Genomic DNA, 27,791 nt, shown 5'->3' on the forward strand with positions numbered 1-27,791 from the left:
GTCACCCCCCCCCCCCCCCCCCCCCCCCCCCATCCTCCAGGTCCCCACCTGTCAAGACATAACTCACAGTCTGAAAAACCTCTGGTACAGAATACCATGAGGTTCCAATGCAAAGAAGATACTGAATTAGTCAGGACGCTCAGTTCATTCTGAGAGTCTAAAATTTCATACAAGAATATGTTAACAAGGATGGAGGAACAGACTTATTGTTGATTTCAATAGAATTTGACAATAATACATAATACCACCAATTTGATTATTTGACTGGAACCCAATGTAACTGATTTCCAGCAATGTTCCAGCTCAGGGACTGATGAATTACAACTTGCAGTTTGTCGTCTCACCGGAACTGCGTCCCAATTCATCAGGATATATAACTATAAAACAACTTAATGAATTGTGTGGGGCAAAAAGGATGCTTTCAGTGGGCTAAACGTATTCTCTGTTGCTTGTACATTAGTATCAGGTAGGGTACTGCTCCAGGAGAGGCAACACACAGTGAAAGGCTATAGCACTTTTCAGCCACGCTCATGTCAGTGTCTGACATTCCTTCTGTAAATACTTTATGTTTACCTATTTTATTCCTGCTGTATCCTCACAAGAGCACTGTAACACACTGCAATATGACACTCAATAATATTATAGTGTGGCTGGGAGTGCGGAGGAGTCGTCTGTGGGTTGGTGTTTATTTTAATGACAGCTGAAATAAGGGTGTTTTTAATGACATGGCAGGTATTTTCTCACCCCCCCCAACTCTCTTTAGATTAGACCTCAATGGTTAGTCATTATTTTTAACCAGGACGCTCTAAGGTTCTCTGTGCCCTTTTAATATCAGAGGGAAATCTCAAAGCGACATGAATCTTGTATTCATTCATATTCCCCCTAGTCCCCTTCCATTCCTCATGCACTACACTTGCACATATTGAGAAATTTCCCTCTTACACCGAGGAGAAATCTTTTTTTTTTTTTTCGTCCTCACACAATAAGAAAAACCCTGAATGTTCATAAAGGGCGAGGCTAGATAAACATGAGCCTGAACTGAAGGAGGGGGAAGCAGTAATGCTCACTGACACCTCTGTAAGCAAACAAGATGTCAGCAGAAGAGCTGTTTAATCTCTGACTGGATGACCTGAAGAAAGCTGACAAGGTTTCTAATCTGCAGAAGCATCAGGCGGCATCTAAGAGAGAGGTTATGAAAAATGGACAAGACAGAACAAACGAGGGAACCTGAGATTCTGTCCTCTGTATTTTGGCAACCACTTGTGTAAGATTACCATACGATAAAGAAAAAAGACTGGTGTCTCTGTATAATATCTTGTGTCTGTGTCATAAGAGAGATTAGCTGCAGTAGGTTTGGGCTCAACTGAGGTGCCTTATAGGCAGCTAAAATTAAACATGGTAACAACCTGTTCAGTTAGTGCTGCTTGGTCTAATTACAGGTTTGGAGCTAAACCTACCGCATCACATTACCAGCATTCATCCAATATTAGGTGCGTGTGAGATGGACTTGGTCTGACTGTATCTATCTTGGTGTGCTGACGTGATCTCCCAGCTGCAGGTGTGGAGTGGGAAAAAAGACAGATGTCAAGTTGGACATTTTGTACGTTTACATATTTTTTGCTTTGGAAATCCTTGTTTTTGAACATAGAGTACAAACAAAGTTGACTGAGAACTTAGTTTCTGCTGAAAATTAAAACCGTTCACATAAAGTGAAGGTCATGTGGACAGAGGGAAAATATCCATTCAAAAAGAGTAATGAAGACAAGGTGTTAAGGCATGAAACATTTCAACAGATATGTTATTAAATATGAATGAAACTAGTCTCTTCCATGAATTACTGTCCAGCAGATTGGTTTGAGTACTTTAAATGACTAAAATAATAGTGCTGAACACAACAGGCCATGTGTTTCCTTACAGTGCATGTCTCATTGTTTTGTGCTGTCATGCTAAAACAGATCTGTTTTTCTTCAGAAATATCAATCTCCATATACCTGGGACATGAATGTAACTTAGCAGAATGGTGCTCGGTAGAGCGCATATGTCTGTCAAGGCCCATCAGTTCCCTTAAATTCAATTAAGCTTTTTAGCCAACAAAAAAGAACTCAGTATTTCCACTGTGAAATATTAAAAAAATTCAATCAATATTACCTTAAAAAAAGGTGAAAATACCAAAAAACACTGTATCGTACAATGTGGGAAAATAAGTGTTAAAAATTCCTGGATCAGACCCACTGTCTGAGTCCTCTCAGAACTCTGGACTCTTCACAACCATGCCAAAATAAAGGGCACATGGAAAGATGTGGGTTGTGATGGGTTCACTGTCTGAAACTGACGTATTGGCATTACAAATGAGCCATTAGTGGAGCACGTTGTCTTCCTGCTATTAACATTTTTTGTACATTAGAACTATAGCTACTAATGATTGAAATAAAGTAATAAGTGTCCTATCAGCACACTGGAACAAACTGAGTCATTAAGACTGCTTACAGCTTATAAAGGCACAAAACATCCATCAGTGGAATTATGTTGCTTCCCATTAATATTATGTCAGAGGTAATTGGTGATTATTGCTGCATGTTAATGACTCCATTCTTTTATTCCCCACACGACTCCGACAGTGATTGTTTTATATCGACTGTTTTAACTTTGTATTAAAGAATGCATTGGAACTTTTTAGGCTCATGTGACGTGATATGTGGATCTAAAAGTTCCCTCATGTTGCCTCTGTTAGAAAACAAACAGAGGCTCCAGCACTGTGCTGTGAAATCTGAATTTCACTCGGATGGACCTCATACAGCGTCGGTGTCTTTACCTCAGGCAATGTTTTGCACATACAGATCTGCAATTTTTCTCTCTGCTCTGGCAGCATTTTGTTTAGACTGCGTGACCTTGGGAACAGCAGTTTAGAGGCAGATGAAGTCTGTTAAGTGTTGAGGAAAACAATTGAACAAACGTACATTTCCATGACAACTGGGCAACTCTGTTCACTGAGGGAGACTATGGGATATGATTGGAAGCAAGAGCTGCTACTGGGCGGCAGCAAAACACAGTAGTGAGCCAGAATGAGTGAGCCAGAATCTCCAGTGTTTGGAGGAAACTAAGCTGAACTTGCTTTGTGATACAGGCCCATGGAACCTAAATGTGTTCACCCTGGCATAACAACTGGAGGCAGAGGGAAACTTCTGCCGGACTAAAAATATGACAAACAAATGCTGACTTATTTACAACCTCTACATCAACAAACATGAAAAAAACTGCAACTCGTGCTTCAGGGTAGTTACATGATATTCTTTTCCATACTCTTCTACTTCCCATGAGAGGTGATTCAACAATCATGCTAAGATGTGCTGCATGAGGGTTTTTTTCTTCAAAGCTCTCAACCTGATCAACAGTGTTAATGTCAAATGGAAACTATGATGACAAATATTTGATGACAAACCTTTTCTCACAACACAAATGAGACTAATTAACTTCTGCTTTGATGCAAAACAACAAATTATTACCTCCACCGAGGAGGTGATGTTTTCACCCCTGTCCAGTTGTTAGTCGGATTGTTTGGTTGTTAGCAGGATTACTCAGATTACCATCAGAGGGCGTATTCAATGATGAATATAAATTGGTACATTTAGGGCACTGATATTTATGACTGTATGAAATTTGGTGCAGCTTGATTAAATGTACGGGGACTGTTGGGCCTTCTAGTTTGAACAGTTTCCTTCACCACCCAAAATAATATCTGGTTCAGATCTTAATTTGATTGACCTGTTGCTCTAACATTATACAGAAGCATCTTTGATTCAGTAGCATTCTGTTGCTGTCGGTATGTTTTGGAATGATGGATCTATATACACTAACTTAATCTACCATCCACTGAGAGTGAGACAAGAGGACGCAACAAAATAGCCGAGACATTGAAGAAAACAAGCAGGTGTCGCACTGACATTTATGAAAAGTTAAGTTAAAGTAACATTATTAACTTCTGTGGCTGGAACATTAACGTTGCTTTAACACACTTACGAGACATGAAAATGTCTTAAATGAAAACGGATGACAAAAAGGAGATAGAAATAATCAACTTACTAAATGTAGAAGCTAATTTACAGTAGATTTTGGTCAAATGACTGAAGCACTACTTGGAGCTAAACTGAAACCCTCCAGCATTTGTAGTGAAACTTAGAATTCAATAGATTAATTGAATAATAATATTTTATGGAGCCCCTAACCTGCAAGAATATTTTTTGAAGATTTTGCATTTCCTTGCAATTTGCTTTGTGCAATAGAACTAGAGTACTTTTGCGTTATGTTGCAATACTATACAATAATTGATCCTTTATTCCTTCCAAGCCATACGTAGTCAGCCATGTGAGCCTGAGGGAAAGCTTGTCGTGCCCGACTCTAACCTGACAGGCATTCTGTTTTCACGTCTGTGATGTGATTTGAATGTAACTTGCTTGCTTGCAAGTCTTTCTTCAAACCTGTCGCAGCCCGATGGATCCCAATGGGTCCCGACCGGCTCGGTTATCTACACTATGATAAGTAACTCATTTGCACTCATCCTCTACAGTATGGATCAGCTTATTGAATTTAACATTTCACTGGGCACTGCTGCTAAGTTCTACTGCTTAATAGATATGGTTTTATAATTCAAGAACGTAAACAAGTTATTTTATCAAGAGGATAAGATAAAAGTGTTGCGAGGTAATGCAGAGGTATTGCGAGGTAACGCACAAGTAATCCTCAAAGGATTCTTGCCGTAACCTTTCAGGGTTCTGTAAAGTACTTTTAACTGTGTTATAAGGACCAAACCCAACTTTCACATCATGTTGCATCTTTGCTCGGGGTGAGATCGGGTGCATGCAGACGCAGCTGCAGTTCTTACATATTCTTCTCAGCAGCCATCTTCATCGCTTAGAAAAACATTATTCAGGACAAAAGCAGACAATGTAGAGAGCAAGCAAATCTGACTCCTTCCTCTACATAACAAGCTCTTTTTAGCACTGACAAGCACCAAAACAGCCAGGGGCAAACCTGCAGCATTCATTATTCTGACCCATGCTTGCCTTGCCAAAAACTTACGTCAGTTCTACATTTACATTTTACATTGCCGCCTGACTAGATATTCTCTTCATTATTCACCCCCGCTACTAGCCTTGTTATCATGGAGCTGGTTACCGCTCAAAAACATGAGCAAGTAATGCAAAGTGATGGCGGAGATTGGGTTTGTTATGCCTTTAGGTTTGGGATTAAGCACTTGGGACTTCGTCCAGACCAGTAAAATACATCTTCTTCACTAGAGAGAACAAAAATGGTGAAACTGTTGGAAAGAAAACACACAGAAAGCTGGAAAAAACCCAAATACAATGTGTCCTATTGCAAAGCATCAGAACAAATCTCACAGGGAAAAGCACAACACGGGGTGAGTTACGTATCGCTTAGATGTAGTAGGTGTCAATGGTGTTTATGTGTGTGTGTGTGTGTGTGTGTGTGTGTGAAGACATCTATAGCAGGAAACTGAGAGTTGTTGTCAGCAGAGAAACAATCTCCATGATTCTCCTCCTGATCGCCTCACGTCGAACTTCACTGTGCCGTGTCTCTCCTTATCCGCTAATCAATACTTCCCTTGTCTAACGTGCACTGCCACTCCCCACATTGACTGACAGCAGCCATGCCTCTTCCTGGCCATTACATGCTGTAATTGTTTCTTTATATTCCTCCAGCCGGACGGGCGGTGTTGCCTTCATCTGGCCTTATGTCACCCTCTGGACCAGCAGAGGACATAAGGCAGGATCAATCAGCTCGCCCACAAAGCCCCAACAGTCTTTTATGGCTCACACATAATTCACCGGTCACATGTCGCAGTGCCTGACTGGACCTTTTACCAAACATAAAGCAAATTAAATGATGAGTGAATAGAGGAATACAGAGAGGAACAACTCATGGCATCTGGTGTCAAGATCTGTGACTGCAGATCGTCTAAATAACCAGATTATAAGAATCAATCTTGACAGTAACAGACTTCTAGATGAGACACTGCAGCAACAGCATTCACTTGAAGTCATGGTTCTGGGAAAGTGTAGCTTGCTCTGCTCTCACATATGGTAAATGTACCAGTGGTATGCCGTCAGGGCCACGCAAGAAAAGCTGTGCGTGATGTGAGACCAGCCACTGGAACAGGGAATTAGAAGTTTAGCTGTGAACCAGCAGTGAAATGTACAGGTCAGCCTGTTTTTCAGTTAAAAAAGTAGGACTTCTCAAGACCCAGTGCTCTCACGGATCTCATACACCTTGGCTGCAAATCTGCTCTCACACACTCTGGTCACCATCAACAACTGTTGTCAAATGTAACTTGGACAAGAAAGATACACGTCAGTGTAATTCATTCATTTACTCACTCTTTCATCTCATAGAATGGAAACACTGATTTTGCATCAATGTCTACCTCCCTCTGTGAGATGCCCCCGTCAGTAAAACTTCACTCAGTTGCATTTGTCCACTTCACAATTACAATGTAACGCAACCTCAGTGTTTCCTATTTATTACATTGACAAAACCTATGGTTGCCATGTCTGATCTGAAGTTTGGTGCTGTCCTGGTAGAGTATGATGCTGCTATTGCTTGAAATAGCTGCATGTTGCTGCTGGGAACAAGGGGGAGTGAAAGGTGGAGTCAGACTCTCAGGTCAGGGAGCCAACAAGGTAAGTCACTGCAAGTTACTGTGTCATTTCATCCATCATTACAGCAGCAATAGACAACTTTGTGGTGTTTATGTGTTGGTGCTGCTGTAGCAAAGACGGGACCTGTTTTTGAATTTCACCCAAGCATATTTTAGAAAGGCCCCCCCACCAACAAATGTGATATTTGTTTCTGGCTGTTAACAACATGGCTACTGCTGTCAACCTGCCCACTCCCTAAGGCATGAAACCAAGAATACCACTTTGAACTGCAATACCCGAGCTCAGTGCTTTGATAAAGCAGAGTAAAACAAACCTGAAGGCAGGTTTTGTTACTTGCTGATGAAGTAGAAATAATGCCAACTTTTGGATTGGCTTTTGGATTATTGGACTGCTGTCATAAAGAGCTCGATCACATGAAAGTACATCAACATGCACCCACTATGCATTGAGGATGGATTGCAACCTCTGAAGGTGGTTAGTGACCTCATTGAGTACATGGGCAGAAACAATAATGTTGTGCGACTGTGAAACAGCAGCTAGAACCCATTAGCCAGTTAACACAAGAGGTCCGCTTCTCAGGCCTGATGTTATTCAAGACACATGTGGATGGAGTTGAAGTTAATGGAAAAGCAAGAAAACACAATAACGCAGCGTCACAGATGGCTACTAATCTTTTTGTTTGTTTTTTTGTTGTAGTTTTTTGGACGAGCACAAAAGAAAGGAGGATGTAAATGGAGTCTGACTACCTGGATGCATTGGCTGCTGAATTTGTGGAACTCAAATAAAAATCCAGGTCCAAGCAGATAAGTCCAGGTCCAGCTTCTGTACCTGTCCGACCATGGCTCTCTACACTGCTCATTTGAAGTTCCCTTCTCACTTAACCGAGCTTCACCTTCTTTACCACCTCTTTTTCTAGATTGAGTTTTCACATTTACTCCAGTTGTTACTACTGCCGGCTATTTCCACCACCTGGGGAGAGCCACCAATAACTATCAGGGAAAACGAAAACACAAAAAAAACCATGAAGTTGTTTTTCCATTAAATTTTTATGCAAGATGCCACATAAACTTGCATAGTGAGAATGAGGCTCATAGGGAACTGAACTAAAGCCATTACTGTGCAATTTAACATTTAATTCATAACTTAAAGTAAAAAAAGAATGTTACCGCCACTTTAAAATAACATACATTGATTTGTGGAGCTTTGAGGTTTGAGGCAGAATAAATCTGCAGCTGTTGCATTAGCTTATTAAGAAAAATATAATTATGACGCTGGTGTTTGATTCATGATCAAGTGTTTCTTTCTTTTGTTTCCTTGGTGCTGTGGCCATTTTTCACCATGTCTGCAGATCCAGGTGCTGCAGCTGAATTTGCATGAAAAAAAATAAATGCTAATTTTAACCAGGTAAACAAGTGAGTGTATTGCACATGCTGCAAATGCAATTCCCTTATCTGCCTATTGTATCTCATCTGAAGCGAGACAGGTGGTCAGTGGGAGGAAACAGCTCCCATTTAAATACTGATTCACATAAAAACAATGAATTAGACATTGGTATTCATGGACCCAGTGCACTGATTCCAAACTTAAATAGAGCAAATCCTGTGACGCGTCATTTCTTGTGCTTAATATCTTCACAAAATCAATAGGCTTGTACTTCTGTCACACTCCATGTCCTGAAGTGTAGCTGGCTTTGTGGTGCAGACATTACCAGTGAAAACACTTGAGTTTGGTTGGTTTACCCCTCCTCCTTTCATTCTTGTTGACATTTAGCGACCAAAAAAATGATGGAGCTAATCAAGGAAAAGAGACAACAGGGAAAAGGCAAACACTGTGTCTAAGCCCAGCTAAGATCCTGATGGGCCGCACTCTACTTGACAGACGTGGTCTTGCAGCTCTCACCTCCCATTTGCTGTCCTGGGTTTTCCTCTTAAGCTGGATGTTCCAGTTCTCGGCGTCCACCTCGGCGCAGTGAGCGATGGTCATGGCCACTGGGCAGAAGAGGTCCAGGCCTGGAGGACCGTATGTCACCTCTGGGCCCAGAAGGATTTCACAGCCTTCCAGCGTTTGGACACTAAACACACCATGACACACACACACACACAGGATGAGAATATAAACCAGTGTAAAGGAATCAAGAAAAGGGAAAGATGTGGCCTGTGTTAATATATGGACACACGTCAGCAGAAAGACATCCTGTTCCAATCCAAATGCATCATAAAGACATGTTTTATTGCAGGGAGCGGTTGTCTGAACAGCTGTCTTCTTATTTGAAGCATGCATGCAATAAATTACTGTGCTGCAAGACTGATACACTACCGAAGCATTAAGGTGAAATGCCTTAATGAGTTCTGTACTTTTATTTTTTGAAGCATGATCCCTATCAAAATGAACTCTCACTCGTGCAAAAAAGTGAAAGATGCCTGTTGGTCTGTGTTAAGACTGTAAGCTGTGATCTTCACATTGATTTCCCGTATTCAGCATTCTATATTTATGATCTGAGAGCAATCGTACATGGTAACAAACTCTCTTTGAGCGTTTGTATGAAAAACAACAAGCTAATGAGAGGAGCTTGTAAAAAGAGGTGGGCTACAAGCAAAACACGCCTCAGGGCTTGTACCTAAAGGTCTGCCTTCATGAGGCGGCCAATGTTTTAGACTCTTGTTGCTCAAGTTCAAGTTACTGCTACACAGCCGTGCTGCTGGAAAATGCTCCAGCCCGGGTGAAAAAGTCACTGTAATTTGCCTGCGAGCTGGAGTGTGCTCATTAAAAGCAGCTTACAGTAAACAGGTCTTGCCAGTGGATGGTGGCAGCAGTTGTTTTTTAAAGAAAAGGGCAGGTGGGTTCATGAAAATAGCGTCGCCTCTAAAAAAAGCTTTCAGGGCTTGGTTTGCGTCATCACAGATCAGAGAACTGAAAATGTGATTTGTTAGGATTTCATCCCATTTCATCCCATGGAAGCAGCAGCTTTAACTTACTGCGCACTACACATCACATGAAAGTGGCAGGTCCACGATTACGATTGAGGAGTGGATCAGTGCAAGATTCAACACCCTTCACTGTTGAATTGAACCTGAACCTGTTTAGATCTTATTTTGTATAGTTATGATACTATCACAAAAGAAGAGATTTGGACATAAAGTAAATTTGTAACATTTGGGTTCAAAAGGAAAATTATGCAGTAAACATTTTAGCCATGAGCCCACTGGAAAATCCCATCTTGGAAAGAATTGAACTCCTCCCACAAAGCAGGACACTGCACTGACAACTCAACAAAACTATTAAAACAAAATATTATACTACTTGGTCTAACATTTTTTACTTATTTGTACTTTTTACCTTTTTGTATAAATTTGTATTTATTCCAGTGGTCCCCTAACCCTCTTTTTGAATCAAATTGTGTCTGTAAATTTGTTTACATTTACTAAATATAATCAAGAAATGCAATGTGAAATTACATTGTTAACCCAAAGTTTTTGGGATTTTACTTAATTGGCTCAGCCCTATCTCAAGCATAGGACCCCACCTTTTGTTTTTAGCTGTACTAACAGCAAGGCTCTACGGGTGGCAATGTTAGATCATAGACTGTATTTCAAGATGGATGACACATCTCCACTTCCTTCCCATATTAGGCCAAAACATCCCGTATAGAGGTGCTGCCATCTTGTTATTTTTTCATCATTTGGAGTCTGTGCAGTCGTGATTATGGAATGGAGCTGCGGTACTGACGTCCTGCAAACGCTCAACCAATGACAAGTCTTTCTCAGCTGTCAATCATGACCTTTCACCCCATTTCTATAGCATTAGATAGCTAATTAAAAGCAAACTGACAGGAAAAGTGAACATCTGAACAGACTTGAGTGTGAAAAGAACTTCCTAAAATGACAGAAACTATCTTTGAGAAACATGGCAGAAGCAGGGTTTATGATCTATACTGCAGCCAGCCACCAGGGGGTGATAAAGCAGACGATGAAAATAAGACTGTCACCAAATTTCAAAGTTTGTACTTACTCCAGAGCTATTCGGCAGATTGTATTTAGCTTTGCTACAGATTTTCATGGTCCCCCCAGAGGATAAGTCTTTACGACTTTGGTGAATGCTTTTCCTCTACTTCTACTTTGCTTTGATGTACAAGGACCTGTACAACTAATGAGAATCCAATTAGGCACTGCAGCATTTTGTGTTAAGAGCTAATTAAGACACGTTAGCATGCAGGAATTAGCGAGTAAAGCCTGAAAGCTGCTAGACACATAATCTTGTTAAATGATGTATAGTTTTTAGACTGGAATCCCAGCAAATTGGGAGGTTAGCACATGTGAATTGTTAGTAAAATTGCAAAGATCAACTGAGCACACAACTATAGCAATTATGAAAAGTCGTAACAAATTACAGTGGAACCCGCTTATAGCGATCATGTTTATCTGGGCAAGATTGATCACCATGAGCGTTTGATTGCTATAACCAAATTGTGTATCTTCTGTATGGCAGTTAAGGACGACATCACATTGCACACTTGTGTACACACACAAACACACACACACACACTCCACTGCTCACTTTTCTCTCTCTATCTTTCGCTGACTTGGGAACACACGCACACACGACAAACACACTTACAGAAAAGAACTGTCATCGGACACATGTGTAAACTCACACTGGGTATAGACAACAGAATATGTAAATTTAATCATTGTATGGAGAGCCGGAGGAGATGGGGGGTGCACTCAGTTCGGCTTGATTTGGTTGGCGCAGTGCGAATCATGGAGAAACAGTGAGGAGCAGTAAGTTACTGACAGAGTCTGTAAAAACTGTCAAAACTAACCTAAATGAACACTACAAGTGGGCTACCTGATCACTATAACCAATTTATTTAAACAGCATTTGTAGAGGAACGATTCTGTCCCAAGCTTTTGGATCCATATAAACGGTTGATCCGTAATCACTAAATCTGGTTTCTACTGTAATATTATGAAAGGTTTAAGCCGAAATCTCTAACCAGTGATGGACCATCACATCACATAGTATGTGTAATCATTTCTAACGCCTCCTTCCTTTCTCTTCCAGTAGGTTTGGCCAACCTGGTGGTTTGTTTGTGACCTATTTGTCCTACTGCTCATCTTTTATGTTGAGACACTCCCATATCTACCTACAAAAAAAGACACAGTGTCTAACAAACCAGAGCAATCCTTCAATGTACAATACATTTAATTCTCTAGCTTAGCAGGTCCCATCACGATGCAGAACAACATCACCTATCTTCCCAGTGTCTAATGGAAAGTCGTTTTGCCTCATGTTAACAGCAGCCCTGCTCTTGACGGGCCCTCGATCCCTCAGCCAACAGTGTCGAGCCTGATCACACATTCAATGCAAAGTGTAGCCAAGGAGCCGATTATCTGCTCGTTAAGAAGCGCTCAGCTCGGGCCTGAGAGTCCAGCGGTAACCTTACAGAAGGGCTCGAGGCTCGCTTCCTCTTCTCGAAGTTCCACTTGTCATCACCATGAAGGCCTATATACAGCGGCTTCTTAAGCCACAAGATGAGGTGCATTATTTAAAGGGAGCGATGACTCAACCCTCAGGAAGCTGCACAAAGTGGCATATTGGGCCAGACAGAGGGTAGAGCGGCCCTTAATAAATGCATAAATTAGCACGCTCCATTAGCTTCACCTTTATTTGCTTGTAGTCACCCACCTGTTTGTCCCACTGTGCTTTTAACCATTTTTGAGATACCTTATGTGGTGTGTGGATGCATTAGTGAAAACAGGCATCCAGAGATTACGCTTTTAGACGTCTACTCCTCCTGCTGTCATCATCCACAACATCTCTGTTTTGCTGCTGCCTTTTTTTCCCCTGCTGAAATCTCTCATTCAAAGAGTTCATCGGAGCAACTTGAGTAATCAAGGAACTGCATGGTTACTTGATTGAAAGAACAGCTCTTTAAAACATTAACAATAGCTGAAATTAATCCCCCATCTATTTAAAAAAAACACTGCAAGGCACAGTGCCTTGATTTATAATACCACCCTAACGACTATTCAACTAACTTTAATACCACTTCATTTCCAGTCCCAGACCTTGGTGCACCGCGGCACACCTGACTGGGAAAATGAGTGCAAGCAACAAGGCAAATCACTTGAAACAACTGACTATGATATGTGGTCACCTATTATTGAGAGTCATATTCAAAAGACTGAACGAGTTGGGTAAATGTGCAAAGCACTTATAGTGGTATGTTCTGCCACACTATTGTGTACAGCAGGAACTGTGGTGTGTGGGCACTATACCCTGAGCTCAGCTGTGTCATCGCAGCCTCTCAGGCCCATTGCTATTGGTAATGAGCTCATCAAAGAAACCTGAAGAGCCGAGAGTCAATCCTTCTCTCTCCAGCGTCTGTTCTTCATGTTTTGATGAAGTCAATAAAGGGCAGAGATGAGTGCGTATGGATGTTAGCTGAGTCATGTGCCTATCTGAGCAGAAAATGGAAAGATGATAACCATGCTGAAAATCAATTTCCAGTTTATTTCCTATCCAAACTCTAGACTTTCAAGTTTTCAAAGGTGATATTGCCTTCAAATAAAAGAGCAAAGCCTTTAAACTTATCATTAACACTGGTTTTAATTGAAGATATTGTTGATTTTAGTCATGGGGCTTTAGGGACTGCAATGTTAATTGATGCCAGACAGTTGACGCCCCGTGTCTCTGCAGCAGGGGCTGTCACAGGCATGCTTCAGCGGTGCCTCCGTCCCCCCAAGTGCAGATGCTTTTGTGATACACATTTTATCAACAACGTTACAGGTTACCATGAAATATGAACTATCGAAAACCACTTTTAGGCCACATTTTCCCCAAATATAAAATCATAAACTTATGTCTATCATCACAATTAGTCCTACATTTCTGGTAGCCTTTTACCAATTCAAATCTAATGCTTCATGCAAAGTAAATGTTTTTGGTGACGTCTTGATTTTTCCTGTAATGCCGTCAGTCCATACTAGGTAATAGAATTACAAGATTTACCAAAATACAGGTGTGTGTAACTTATCTAAAATCAATTATCCAATGTCAGTTGTTATTGAAATAACTATTTAAAATAAGAGTGTATATAAACCGTGTGAATTACCTTTAGCATGGTTCAGTATATTAAATAGTGTATTATTTTTCATGTTCATTCATTTAGTTTTCATATCCATATAGATTGGTTATTTTGATCATTGATCCAAATTCATATATAAGCACTTGAATATACATTAGTAATAAGAACTAAAATGACAAAAACACATCTTTAGGTATCATACATGTTCTTTGACATTTCAGTTTATGACCTATGCTGTTTTTGGCTTCACTTTTAGGCAGCTGTCACATCAACCATCCATATGCACACTAACTGAAGGGGATACAAAGTTGTGCTCTTTGCAACAATACTATGATGTTGAGTCTGAGATGAGCTGTGAGGTTAGAGCAGGAGCTGCCCTGGAGCTATTCCAGAGAAACAGCTGTGCTGGGTCAGACACTGTGGGCAGCTTGGTCTATGACTGCAGGGCCCTGCATCCACACGGGAAGCCCTGTCACACCTATGCACCAGTGCACTTCTACTGACAACCATGTGTATGAGATTATCATGTTAACCCCCAAACTGTAGAATTGATCCTGGTACACACTGTGCAAGTTCTGAGAGTTTTCCTCTCCTGATTTATGAAGTAAAATTGAACCTGGGCCGTCTAGACAACAATAAAAAGCAAACAGCGGCGTGTCCCAAATGTTCATAGAGAACACATTTGGAAGTTCTGTCATTAAAAGCTCTTTTCCTCCCAGGACAAAGGTGTTTCTGCCTCAGTAGGTTGAGGGATTTATCTCACAACACAAAGCTCTCGTAAAACCTCAGAGGAAAAATGGAAAATGTCTGACCTAAGCAAAACTGCGCCATGAAAAGATTTAGATGAGCCTTTGAAAAGCTTCAAGAACACATTTTTTTTTAGAAAGGGGCTTTAATAGGACTCTGTCAGGGTGTGGAGAAGTAGGCTGGACAGGGATTGGGGGGCTGGACACTGCAAAGAGGAAGAAAGGATACAATTCTCAAGCGCCGACAGTGATTGACAGCTGGCGAGAGGACAAACACAACAGACCACAGGCAGAATTACGGGTGTCTACAGTAAACATCTCGCACAGAGCAGCAGCGAAAGAAATACAGCACTTGAAAATCACGGCTGAGGCTGAAAACAAAATACTGTCGGATTGAAGCTTGATATATTTATATTGTGTTTCAATGGTGGATAAACCGGTGAGAGAAAGAGGACTCTTAATGCTTGTAGAAAGGAACCGAGAAGATGGCTGCAAAACGTCCTGTGCAGACATATATAGAAGAACACAAAAGAATTTGCCGTTGGTGATTCATAGATGTGTATGTATACTCACTGTGTAGCATATTGAAAGGGTGTCGAGAACAAAGTGCCGCACTGCAGTCTTTGAGTGTATCATGCGTCGTCCTTCTGAAAGGGAAATTAACTGCCTGCTTTTACAATCGAGCTCAAAAAGAGGAAATGACACATTGGTTGCTGTTTGCATCTTATTATTTCAGCACTCTGTCAGGTCCATAAAAGCTTGTCATTTCGTACGGCTAATGTTAGCATTTTGTGCGCTCTCTCTTCTTTTTGTGACTTTGTTCAAGCAGAGTGGCGCAAATAAACACTGACACTTCAGAGGAAATTAGAAAACCCTTGTGGCTATCAGTGAGGGCGAGTGTACAGCCCCCCCCCCCCCAGAGAGAAGCTCAGTCCATCCAAGGGTCATTACCTAGCTGTGATCAGAATACACAATGCGCCTATATGCTGTCAAGATGAAAGGCCTCGGGAGACGTTTGCCCCTTCCATTCAGGTTTGCATATCCATCAGTGCACCGCGCTCCATTCATCACTGCATTCATCATCGTTTAAACAAGCTTCCCAGGTTGTGACTCTCTCCCAGAGCGCCGCATTGTTGACAGAGTGGAGGACATACACTACATATTGACTCTCCGCAGAGTGGCGAGGACACAGAAAAAAAATGAGCGAGATTGGAGGTTTGACTTTGCTTCCCGCGCGTCAGTTGGCTAAATGAAGGACTCGGTTGCAGAGACCCCCTGTGGTCGCGCGGCGGGAACTTGAGTTTTTCCACAGCAGCTGGGACATCAAAGGCCCAGACTACCACCTGTGAGAGGCTTCTGTAAATGAACACCCATATCGTGACACCTAGAGGACTCCTATAGAGAGCGGGAGATAGGCTGCAGTGCTTGCTGGGTCCATCTGTCACGCAGCCAGCCGGTAAACACTCAGAGATGTGCTGATGGCCACAGGGAGGGTCACACAAATCTACTTTCTTTACATGTCTGCCTGCAGTACTGCCCAGTGCACAATATGTTGGTTAATTTAAACAGTAATACTGATGATAGCAGCAGTTGTACCTCTTTTACTCCCGAATAAGCAGGTATAAGCAGGTTTTTTTAAATGCAAGTAAACCTGTTAGAAAAAGTAGCCACCAACACATCAGAAACTGAGGCACTATCCTCACCTCGCTGTGTAGACCACTATAATAAAGATGAAGACAAAATGAACGCGGTCAATGAAGTGTCATGTTTCCATCACTGCAGATCAGAGCTGGAGCTGATAAAAACTTGTATATTTTGCTGAGGAATGCAGATTATATTCATCTCGTCCTATGGGCTGAGATGAGCTTATGAATTGGACGACTGGATGTCCTTGGACACACTTGCAGGACAGCAGTGAGCAGGACAGCTAAATTAAAATTCACAGTATTCAACTCTGAGACGAGAAAATAAAGAAAATCTACAGTAGTGAACGGTACCAACCTTAATAATGAGATTGGTATTCAAGTGTGAAGAATCCATGTATCTTTCTTTCAGCTAATTACAGGATTTCTACAAACAAACTACATTTGTCAATCTGACTCCATCAATATAAGAGTGAAGTTACCACTAAACCACTAAATTTACAATTTACTTCATAGGCGACTCAAATAATCACAGGTTTATAGAGAGTGCTACTTCACTCAGTATAATGCACATACCTATTCCAAGGCCCAGCGGTCCCTTAGAATCAATCAAGGTGCGCTAAATTTCACACACTCATAAATATCGGTTTCATAAATGTGCTTTAATTAATGTTTTCATTAAGATTGATTAATTATTACCTGGGAAAATGTTGAAAATGTTAAAAAAAGTGAAAATGATCTGAATGAAAATTGAATGGGTTCTTCCCTGACCCATAACCCAACCACCCACACTTGTAATCTTTATTTCAAACTAACAGACAACAGACAGTGTCAATGGTTAGTTTTCTTACAGCTTCTTACAACTACCTACCTAAATGCTCAGTGAACCAGTACAATAACTAATCTTATTGGAACTAAAGGGTTGTGTGAAGAGTGTGAATGAAAATCCATGAACAAGGAAGCAGTTTAAATTACAGTTCCCTAATGACACTGACAATAAATCCTCTAATTTAGCTTTACAGTGCGAGAATCTTTGTATTTCATACTCAGAGGAAAGAATGAGCAAAGTCAGCTTGATAAAAAAAAAACAGGGCCTCATTAAAGTGAACTCAACAGAGACAATAAACAGAGAGAAACAAACAGAAAACACATTTCTTTGACAACAGTGCACTTAACTGTAACTCTGTGGTAATTAAGCTATCAATGATGGAGCTTATTAAACTTGTAACTTCATAATCTGCTTCAGTAAAACTTCGGAGTGTTGTTCTACTGAGCCTGGCCTCCTCGGTGCAGCTGTAACAGAGGGTGCTGAATAATTAGAGAGGAGCAGGACAGTGAGGACGGAGGATGGAGGTGCTAGGGTGATGGATGATAAGACAGACGGAGACTGACAGACAGATAGATGCTTGATATGATATTTGGGTGAACTCTGGCCTCACCTTGCTTCTCCCTGATTGATCACCATGTACATCTCCCAGGACATGTTTTCAGCCACGGCTCCATGAGGCACCAGCAGGCTGACCCCTGGAAAACACACACAGATGTGTCAGCAGCAGCCTGACAGCGCGTGGGGGGCGAAACAAGGGCTTACAGCAGGTTGGTCCTGATGCACGGGTTATGGAAATATTTATGGGAGCTTCATTTGACTTTAATGAGCTGTGGGATAGCAAAGAGCAAAGTGAAACTTAAGTGTGTAAATAAAATATCACAAAATTACTTTTATTGGAAACATAATGAATTTCAATAAAATTATAATACACTTAATGCACATGCAAACAATTATGGTGTATAAGGAATATATATTTAAGTGAAGGAGGATGTACAGTCACTCAAATATTTACCCAAGTTCCAGCACACAAACACACACACACACACACACACACACAGAGGAGTTGCTACATGAGCTTGTAAATTTTGATTGGCTAACAGCAGGGTTTGTTTAGGCTTAGGTATGTACATCACTCTGAATGACCTTCAAAATAAAAGTGTGTAAATGCTTTTCCAAACTGATGCCATTACAGAAGAATTACCCCGACGACTTTTGCCCGAGCTGAGTTTGGAAAACACAGACTATAGGTAGAAAACATATGGTGAGCAGCAGCCGTCCATGTGAGAGTCAAAACCTTTGTTGACCCAAACACCCCTGTTCAGTTACGCTGCTGTACAACAAAGTCACGCTACTTCCACCTCTTCCTCCGACAGCCAGCGGTCAGATGTGGCCTTTGCTCTCTCACGGTGGTGCTTTGTCTTTGGCTCACACGAAAGGTACATTTTCTCATTCTACAATAGCGTAAAACAACAGAGATCATGTGTGAGTTTCAGGATTTAAAACTGACTGTCACCTTTTTTTCTAATTTTGACTAATGAAATCTCTGACTGCGTTAAAATTAAACATCAGTTTATTTTATTTTTATTTCATCATTTAATCCGACCTTTTAACTCACTTACATGACACGTTCCTCCTGATTCATCTCCACCCTTGTACCTAGCACATCACATGCAGTTCTTTCATATCTTTCTATTGTCCCTCTGTGATGTCTGTCACATTTCAACTATGCCTATTTTGTGAACTCTTTAGATCTTATGAACATGAATTACTCTAACCTGGAGTCTTATGATTCGATCACTGAATAAACTACAGAGAGTTCACTCCATTAATAACACATTTTTTACAGAAACAATGCAGGCACATTAAGCAAACATTGCTTGAGCATCAATAACCACAGTGTGGCCGCCTGGAACATGGGCGGAAAAAAACCGAAAAGCAAGACATTTTGTGATTCACACGGTGGTGTCCGACAAAAATAAGTCTGTAATGGTTTTGGGGCTGAATAACTGATTCAGCTCAACATCACAAGTTGGGCTAACTCCTGGTATTGAGCTAACCAGGTTCCATTAACTCACATTTTTAAGGCAGCAAGAAAACATACCGTATCTTCATATGTTGAGTTGAATTAATAACATGAGAACTAACATGACCATGTCAAGCTTCACCTGATCAGTCTGAATATTGTTCACATGTGTAATGGAAATGGATTTGTATGGATTTGAATCATATGTTATTATGCAAACACGTCTTTTTGAATTCGGCACGTTGATCTTGAATAATCTTTACAATCTTCTTGCAGCAACAATTACTGAACTTCTGATTATGCAATAGCTTTCAAGAAGCAGCGCAGCACTGCCATTCATCAGCACGGCCTGATACTACTCATCTGCCACTTTGTGGACGGCAGAGCATTCACAGTGAAGAGCAGAGAGCATATAGAAGGCCTGCTCTACAAACAAAGGTTCAGAGGGGCGGAGTGGGAGATGAGAGAGAGAGACAGCTTTTGGCAGCCGTCTTTCAAATGTGCATTTTTAACCAGTGTGTTTTTATTAAATAAACATGCTGTGTCAAATGTTCATGAAGAGTCCTGTACTCAATCTACAAACATTAATAATGGAAATAAAGACTCTCAGTCATTCTCGGAAATACCTTGTGTAGCATTGATGGGGAACTCCACTGACTTTAAAAGGTAAAAGGTCGGTTTAGTCAACAAAGACAGCACAACACAGTGGCTGTCTGAGGTTTCTATGTTATTTTTCCTGTTAAAAGGTTTTTTTGGTAGTTTTTCCTCACTCATGTCGAGGGTTAAGGGGAGAGGAGGTTGTTAAAGCCCTATGAGACAAATTGTGATTATGAATATGGGCTATACAAATAAAATTTGATTGATTGACTATAGAACCCACACGTTTGTACGATATGATATATATGTCTTTTATTTACCATGCAAGGAGAGGTATTACACTACCCACAATCCTCAGCTGTAATAGCAACATATCTGATTGGTGGAGCTCTTCATTGGGTTAGGGTCAGAAACATTCACGTAAAACATTCACAGAGAAAATATTTACATAACTTTTAACCTGCGTTGTTTACGCACATGTCCTCTTCTTCTCTGCCACTGCTGACACACTGCTATATTTCCATGCAGGTTATCGCCACCAACTGTCAATTAGTGGAATAGCGTAAGCCCACTAGCTGGAATGTATCATGTCAATATAAAAAATAATAAAGTGGGGAGCTGATCATTAACATTTTGCATATTGTTACCAGTAGTCAAAACGTCACAGTGCACCTTTAGCAACACATTCACCTATTCACTGCAGCACAGTTGTATTAGACTACACTAGTTATACCCATGAACTTAATGAACTGGCAGATGACTGCGAATTGTCATGGAGCACCAGGTTTGCTCACTCTGCTGTGTGTTGTTATATCCGTGTTGATTTGCTGTTGTGCTTTATTTGCCTGCAGCTTCTGTATGTGTTGTCCTGGCGACAAAGCTCTTTTCTTCATCTGCTTATTTTTTTGTCCATTTTGTCTTTGTTTCCCTGCCACACTATTCACCTAAAAATGTCTTCTGCAGAAAGTAGGGCCAATTAAAAAGGGTCCACTGGGCGTCGGAGGATTATCCAGAGTCATCGGAACATTGTTTGCAGACAGAGATGTTGCTGAAAATGATCTTTCAATTCCGCAAACGCCTCTAAAGCTCAAATCTCAAATAATTTGGCTTGACATAAAATTCTAAATATACTGTATCTATATAGTTAAATACAACTGCAATACTTCCAACCTGTGTGAATCCACTCTTTAAAAAACTCAATATAAAAGTCAGGGGAGCTGTAAGGTATGCTGCTATTTTGGTTCCATACCACTGAGGTGAGGAGAAAGCTTCAGTAATCTGCAGTGAAGTGCTGCGTGTGGCTGGCTATTCACTCTAATGAATAGCAGTCCCCGCCGACAGACTGTGTGAGTGCTGCACTTGACAGCAATGACTGCTCCACTCAGACCCTCCGCCTGAAAGATGACCGCGGGAGGCTGATTATACTTCACCTCTCCACGCCAGGCGAGGGCCACAGAAGAGGGCCGCGAGTTTGCATGGGCTGTTGACCCCGAGACAACTGTAACAGTCCATGCAAACTCCTCCAATCACTCTGTTTGTGTTGGCGGGACACGATGACACCATGACCCGTGTTTGCCTGAGAGAGCCGGCGAGGATGTGGAGGAATAACAAACAGCTACCTACCTTGGCAACGGCACTGACAGATCAGTGAATGTGTAGGTGTACAGATAGTTGTGATGTGCCGTAGTAACAGGCCGACTTCAAGTCTTGACAACACTATTAACACTTTTTGCACAGGACTTATTTTTCTCCATCTTTACTTAAAACAACTTTTTCCAACTATTTGCTACAAGTTGCTATAATGGTTGTTTATTGACAATATTTTACAGTACTTTATGTGAAAACCTAAAAAGTTCAGAGTATCAATAAGTGAAAGTATTACTTATAGTGTTAAGGAGTACCCGTTCTAAACCTGACTGTTCTATTGTCCTGTGTTAATGCTCTGGAGTCGACTTCAGAATTATTCCTCCTCAAACAGTTCTACAATATACTGTCACTTTTTATTGTTTGTGTGCAGAGCTTTTTATAAACAGTCTATGCTGGGAAAGGTAGAAATAGAAAAAGATAAGATAGACAACTTTGTGTTCTTCCTCCCTGGTTTATCTGCAATAAGTCACTTTTCATAAAATGAAACTGAATTTGGTTTATTACTCTTCACCTATGTGGATTTTATATATGTTTGAATGATTTGCCTAACTAATGTTGCTTTTTCATACATTACATTTTGGCCATTTTTAGATTTTCTGTTAAAGGTTCCGTGTGTAGAATTTAGAATCTAGAAGTGAAGTGTCATGTTGCAGCTGAATACTCCTTATTTCACCCTCCCCTTCCCAGCATGAAAGAGAACCTGTGGTGAACTTCAGTTGTCATGAAAACTCAAAAGGATTTCGTTTGTACAGTTTGGACAACTGTAAAAAACATGGCAGCCTCCACAGAGAGGACCCCCCTCCATGTAAATATAAAGTATTTAAATATGAAGGGTCTATTCTATGGTAGAAAAAACAATTCATACAATTTAGATGAAACACACCAGTGAAAACATCACTAGGATTATTATTTATTCAATTTCTGCCAAAAATCCCTTTCAAATAAATCTTACACACTGAACCTTTAAGTAATCAACACAATCTTTAGAGTTCACCACTTTTCAAAATAAAAGCTCTGTAATGCCATTCAGTATAAAGCATCACAGCAACAAAATTAACTTTGTGCTTTTAATCTGAAAACAATGGAAGGGATTCTGTTAATGTTGTTGCCAAGACAAGAGATCAGCACCCGTCGCGTGTCACTCCGTCAGTTAAAATAAAAATATATGATCAAAATGATCTGGGGGCGCACAATTTTGACCCAGCTGCCAATCACTGCTGTAGTTTATCCGAGATTGTAGAAGAAGACATGTTCAATTCAATCTGCGAAGTGTTGGCACATTGCCCCGCCTCCGCTGATTGCTACCACTGGTCGCCTGTATGTTTTGCACATGCAAATCACGTCAAACCTGTCAATGCACTTTCTCTGGCAATTTACAATAAACATGCAGGGGTGAAGCGATGCGCTCTATATATAATATCTTTATGGAATGAATGGGTAGATATACGCTCACCAATCCTAACTTTATTTGGAGGCTTGATAGTTTTGGTGTCAAAGGAAGTTAAATATTTAAAATTGTTTACAAAGAGGCTCAGAAAGAGGCTTGCTGGAGTGGTCGATGGGGATTGTAATATAGCTGGTAAACCTCAGACAAAGCTGAGTGCTTAATATATCTGTCAGAAGAGGAGCTAAAGCCACAAGCCTCCTGACAGACTCATCTCATCTTTTATTCCATCAATCTGAGACTCGGTACTCTGGGAGGTACCATAGTGTGTCCATGACAACCACAAATACAGTACTTTGAGACGTCTTTTATTCCAAGTGCAATCAGCAGTTGCGGAGAATTTTCATCCGCTTTATAATCAATGCTTTGTGTTGCTTATTTTTTACTATATGATAAATGCTCTCATGCTGTTTTATGTTTTTGTTGAGCTGAAGAGAATAGTCCACATCGGTCGATAAAAACCATAAAGATGAATTCTGTTTTATTCTATTCATTCCTTATTTGTGAAAACCACTGATTTGCGTCTCTTTAGGCAAGGGGCCGCCTTCCAGCTCGGAGAAAATTCACCGCACCACTTTTGTGTCAGAGTGTGTGTGTGTGTGTGTGTGTGTGCAAAGCAAAACACAGTGAAACTGCATTCTTGATTGCACATGCAGCAGACCATTAACAGCAACAACAAGCAACATGGAATTGGAGAAAAATAGATATTTGTTGTGTTGGGAGACTTTCTGTGGAAGCTGTAAACGTTAAACAGAGCCGGCTGATGCCACTATAATGAGAAGTTACTGCAGCCTCTTATTAGGGAAACTAAGTGTGTGAGCTGCTTTTCATTATCAACACAAAGTAAGACTGAGGCAGAGCCAAACTGTGAAGCTCACCGGTGTTTGGCACCACCAGTCGTCCTCCGGGTTGGCCGAACACACCCGTGGTCCTCAGCTGCTCTTTGCTGGAGCTGAGGGGTCCATTGAGGGTGAGCAGGCCCTTCTTGCGTCTGTCCATGGTGCTGCTGTAATCCCGGCACAGGTCTCGCGGGAAGGTCTCTGCGGGTGCTTTGGCGTGGAACTCCGCCCGCTCTGCCACACCCAGCGAGACCATAAAGGAGCTCTGAACTTTGACCTTGATGTCTGGCAGGGGGTCAAAGAGCTCTTTATCTGTGTTGTCCTGAAAGCAGAGGGGAGTGCTGTACGTTCGTCCCACTGTAAGGTCAGGCTGCATCGAGGAGTTGAGAAGCAGCGGGTTGCCTGCAGAGATGGAGAGAGCAGAAGCGCACGGTCACCTAAAAGCCCCGCTCACAGCTGAGGACTCGCATGGGGATCTCATTTATTTAATGAATCAAAGCCTCTGTGTCATCTCACATGGGATAACACAACTCACCAGTGTCCTAGATGCAACGAAATAATATTGCAATGTCATTTTTTCTTTCTTTCTTTTGTTTTGTTTTGTTTTTATAGTTATAAAATCTGAAAATCGTGTCAAGAATTCTGTAAACAGGAAGAGATAAAAGAAAATATGACAATGTGTGTAAATATGGATTTCTGTCTGCAGCACAACGCAGTACGTTCAGCAGAGTTGTTTTCTTTAAGACTATAAGAGAAGACACAACGTATTTGAGATTGAAATCACATATTCCTGGATGTTCCCCGGTACCATTAATCCAGTTCAGATCAGGTTTAAAGGACACATCTCTGGGCTCTTTCAACTGCAATATTCCTGCAGCTGACCAGTGATGCTCCAGCACCAATTAAAATAACATGTCCGGGCAGGCGATCAGAGCATCAGAGGTAAGGGAGCGCAACCTGGACAGAAGGTCCAGGGCTCGGAGCCACGGTCAGAGCGTCAGATTTAATTACCAAGCGCTCACACAGCTTGATCTCCATAATCCATCTGCCAGAGTCAGCTCCTCCGGATGGTGAGTCGTCCTCCTGAAGGACAGGAGGCAGGGGTAGGAGGGGTCTAGGTGACTGCTCTGTAAATGAGAGGAGTTCTTCAGCTCGCAGTGTGGACCCAACAGCCTGTGGAGGGGGGTCTTCATCTGCGGCCATTAGATGTGACAGCGCTGCCAAACAGAGCGAGGAGCGCGTAGCATCGATCTGGCAGACTCAGATGCGCAGTGCCTCCGGACGAGCCGTGCCAAGATAACACCGAAGTCACTGAGTCCTTGCCGCCCAGCTGTTGCCTGGCGAGGGGTGCAAGGCGGGAGGCTAATGTTGTTTTATTTTTAGGGAAATGGTTAATTACCGGTGGCGTGATTTGTGACGAGCATTTTGGGATGTGTTCGTTTTGACTTGTTCTTGAAAAGCTAGACTTTTCCCGTTGTTTCTGCCTCCCCCTCAGGAGTCTCGTCATTAAAATATGGAACACAGCCACAAATGTATTCACACTCTAACAACTGTGCTGCTGCTCTAACGCAGAGGGAATCACAACGAGTGGAGCTGAAAGTAATCATTACTTTGACTATATGAGAAAGTGTTCATTACTTAAAAAAAAAATCAGTTAACCATTAAAAAAACCTTTACAGAGATTCAGTGTGCACTGTCCTGTGCTCAAAATCTTATGTTAAGTCCACTACAACAGTAAGGAAGATTATAATGTCTGAATGAAAACAAATTAAACAAACATACAGTGAATTTGAATACACTGTTGCTTTTCATTCATGTATTAACTCCTCCATGACTTGATTAAATGTTAAATGAAAACTGTGTCTTTAATAACTGAATGAATTTCCTCTACTGTATGTTCCCCACTAACAAAGTGATATATTGTGTTTCAATGTTTTTCAGTTGATTGCTGAGTAGATCTAACACTGCTAAATGCAAAGTTATCCAACCACAGCTTTGGATACCATGGATACTGGATGTACGATGCAACCACTCAGAATTTTCTTTTGCTAATTTGTCCCAGTAGCCACTTTGGGTATCACAAGAAAAAAGTTACAGAAGGCATTTTCACAAAACATAGCAGGACACATAACTGGGGCTGTGTTCACTTGAATTCCTGAGATGTGATGAACTATTAATAGTCCTACAGAACAAAGGAGTAAATTCAAATTCTGTCATTTTTATTCCCTGTTCATGGTTTCTGGAACAGGCGCGATCTAACCATGTTTCAGTACTTATTTCATGCAAATTTTAACCAAATGTTCAGTAAAATGGCAAAAATAGAATCGACAACCAAGAGATTAGTCTTCACTGTTTGTTAGTTGCAATGTCGTCCATCATCCATCATCTGCAGCCTCCTGCGGTACAAGCTGTCCCCTAAATCTAAAGTCAATAGGCTCGCCAAGATGAAACGCTTTTAATGTGAATGTATGAATTTGGGATGTACAGTTATTGTCAGAGTCTAGGCCTCATTATTTGTACTAACAGCATATATGATGTGTTTATTACTTGATGGTTCATTTAAGTTTGTGTGCTTTTAAATAAACATTCTTGCATGATCATTTCAGACTCTGGTTTTAATAGCATTAGCTCCTGTTTAATAGCATTATTATATAATGACTATTTTATTGTAATATCCAACAGTGTACAAACTAATAAATAGTTTGAGATTCTCTCATTAGTTCACAGCACGATGTGCAGGTAATATTGATCCTTTTGTTCGATTCTGAGGCCTCCATTAGGAGAGCAGAATTTCATGCCTGTCATTAAATACAGCCAAAGTACTTAATTACTGTAATTGTAAAAAATGTTGTTAATGTCACATTTTGTCTGAACAACCCAAAGACATTTAGTTTATACTGTGTTTTATTTGACTGATGGCCTATGTTTGCTGAGAAGAATGCGGAAAATAACCATGTTTATATTTTATACAGACCGAAAAATGAATTTCGTAAATCATTCTTAAATTGATTTATTCACACTTATTTATGAAAATGTAAAATATCAAGCCTCAGTTACATGTCTTTGTCATAAGGATTTGATAACAACAAAGCCAAATTATTCATATATATATTCTCCTGTGATCCTGCTCTTGTACTCTATCCATTACCACATAATGTTCACCTGAATTATAAATGACACAAAGTCTGAGTGGATCGGTAAATGAATACCAAGCAATGTAGAGTAATTGTTAGTGATCCATACAAATATACATCATCCACAAGAAATGAAAAGATGCATTTTTCATTTCTTAACGCTCTCACGGTGAAAGCGAACCTGCAGGCGGCTTTGCGGCTACTCCAGGACTCAGTTAGAGCTGCAGCCGAGTGGACATCACCCCTCTGCAGCAGATATTCGATCACTGCTAAATTTTCTCCACTCCGGTTGAGTGGAGAATGATCTGATTATCGCTTGAGTGTGCATCTTTAAGAATGGCGTGGTGAAAATGGAATGGCAGTGGCGAGATGAGAGAAGTTAATGAAATGTACCTCAGGTTGAATACCTTGAGGGATAGGTCTGGAATTGGGCCTCTGATTAAAAATCACTCAGAGGGAGAAGTAATGCAGGGAGACAGGGTCAGGTCCAAAGACTCTTTTGGCGCAGTGACTTACAGATGCTCCGGCAGCACACAGCCATCCGAAAGCATTTAAGAACTTCTTTAACTATTTATGTTTCTTTCTTTCTTTCTCTCTGGTGATAATTAGGCAGGAAGCCACTGATTGAAATTAAACACACACTTTTAGAGGCATTTCCCCCCTTAAGGTAATGTTTATGAAAAAGCGTTAAGAGTGCAGTCACAGCAGAAATAGGCCGATATAAAATACCTCAACGACTTGCTCCCAAACGAACTGCCTCTGCCATAAGGAAGTGTTCTTCATTTCACAGCGAGCCTCGGCCGGCTGACAGAGAGGAAAATGGAAAGGAGTGATTGTGGCCGTTGCAGGGCACAGCAGGCAGGCTGCGGGAAGACGTGGCCTATTTAAATAGGATTGATGACCTGCTGAATGTAGACCCGGCTTGTACCACAGCCCAGCCCCCCATTCTCCTCACACCTTTCCCATCATGATAAGGGGTGGGGGCTTGAGATACTCTCTAGGCCTTGGGGGAGGGGCACAGGACGGGCTCCAGGAGGGTTTCTCAATGCGTTGTCACTGCGGTGGCGAGGATGGATCACCCATCGCTACGATGGCTATCACTTGCGCTAACCCAGAAGTGTCAGTGAC

At 41.2% G+C, this 27,791-nt stretch overlaps 1 protein-coding gene across 3 annotated transcripts in view; it reads right to left on the bottom strand.

Moving 5' to 3' along the window:
• Nucleotides 1–27,791, bottom strand: part of unc5db (unc-5 netrin receptor Db) — a 184,353-nt gene that overhangs the window by 17,985 nt on the left and 138,577 nt on the right. For all 3 annotated transcript variants that reach the window (XM_020093970.2, XM_020093968.2, XM_020093969.2), the window contains 3 exons: nucleotides 23,569–23,931; nucleotides 17,590–17,674; nucleotides 8,574–8,745 (listed from right to left, as the gene is read on the bottom strand). In XM_020093970.2, coding sequence (XP_019949529.1) covers nucleotides 8,574–8,745; nucleotides 17,590–17,674; nucleotides 23,569–23,931 — 620 coding nt within the window. The remainder of the gene's footprint in view (nucleotides 1–8,573; nucleotides 8,746–17,589; nucleotides 17,675–23,568; nucleotides 23,932–27,791) is intronic.

This window comes from Paralichthys olivaceus, chromosome 4 (assembly GCF_024713975.1).
Source record: "Paralichthys olivaceus isolate ysfri-2021 chromosome 4, ASM2471397v2, whole genome shotgun sequence".
Classification (NCBI taxonomy): Eukaryota; Metazoa; Chordata; class Actinopteri; order Pleuronectiformes; family Paralichthyidae; genus Paralichthys; species Paralichthys olivaceus.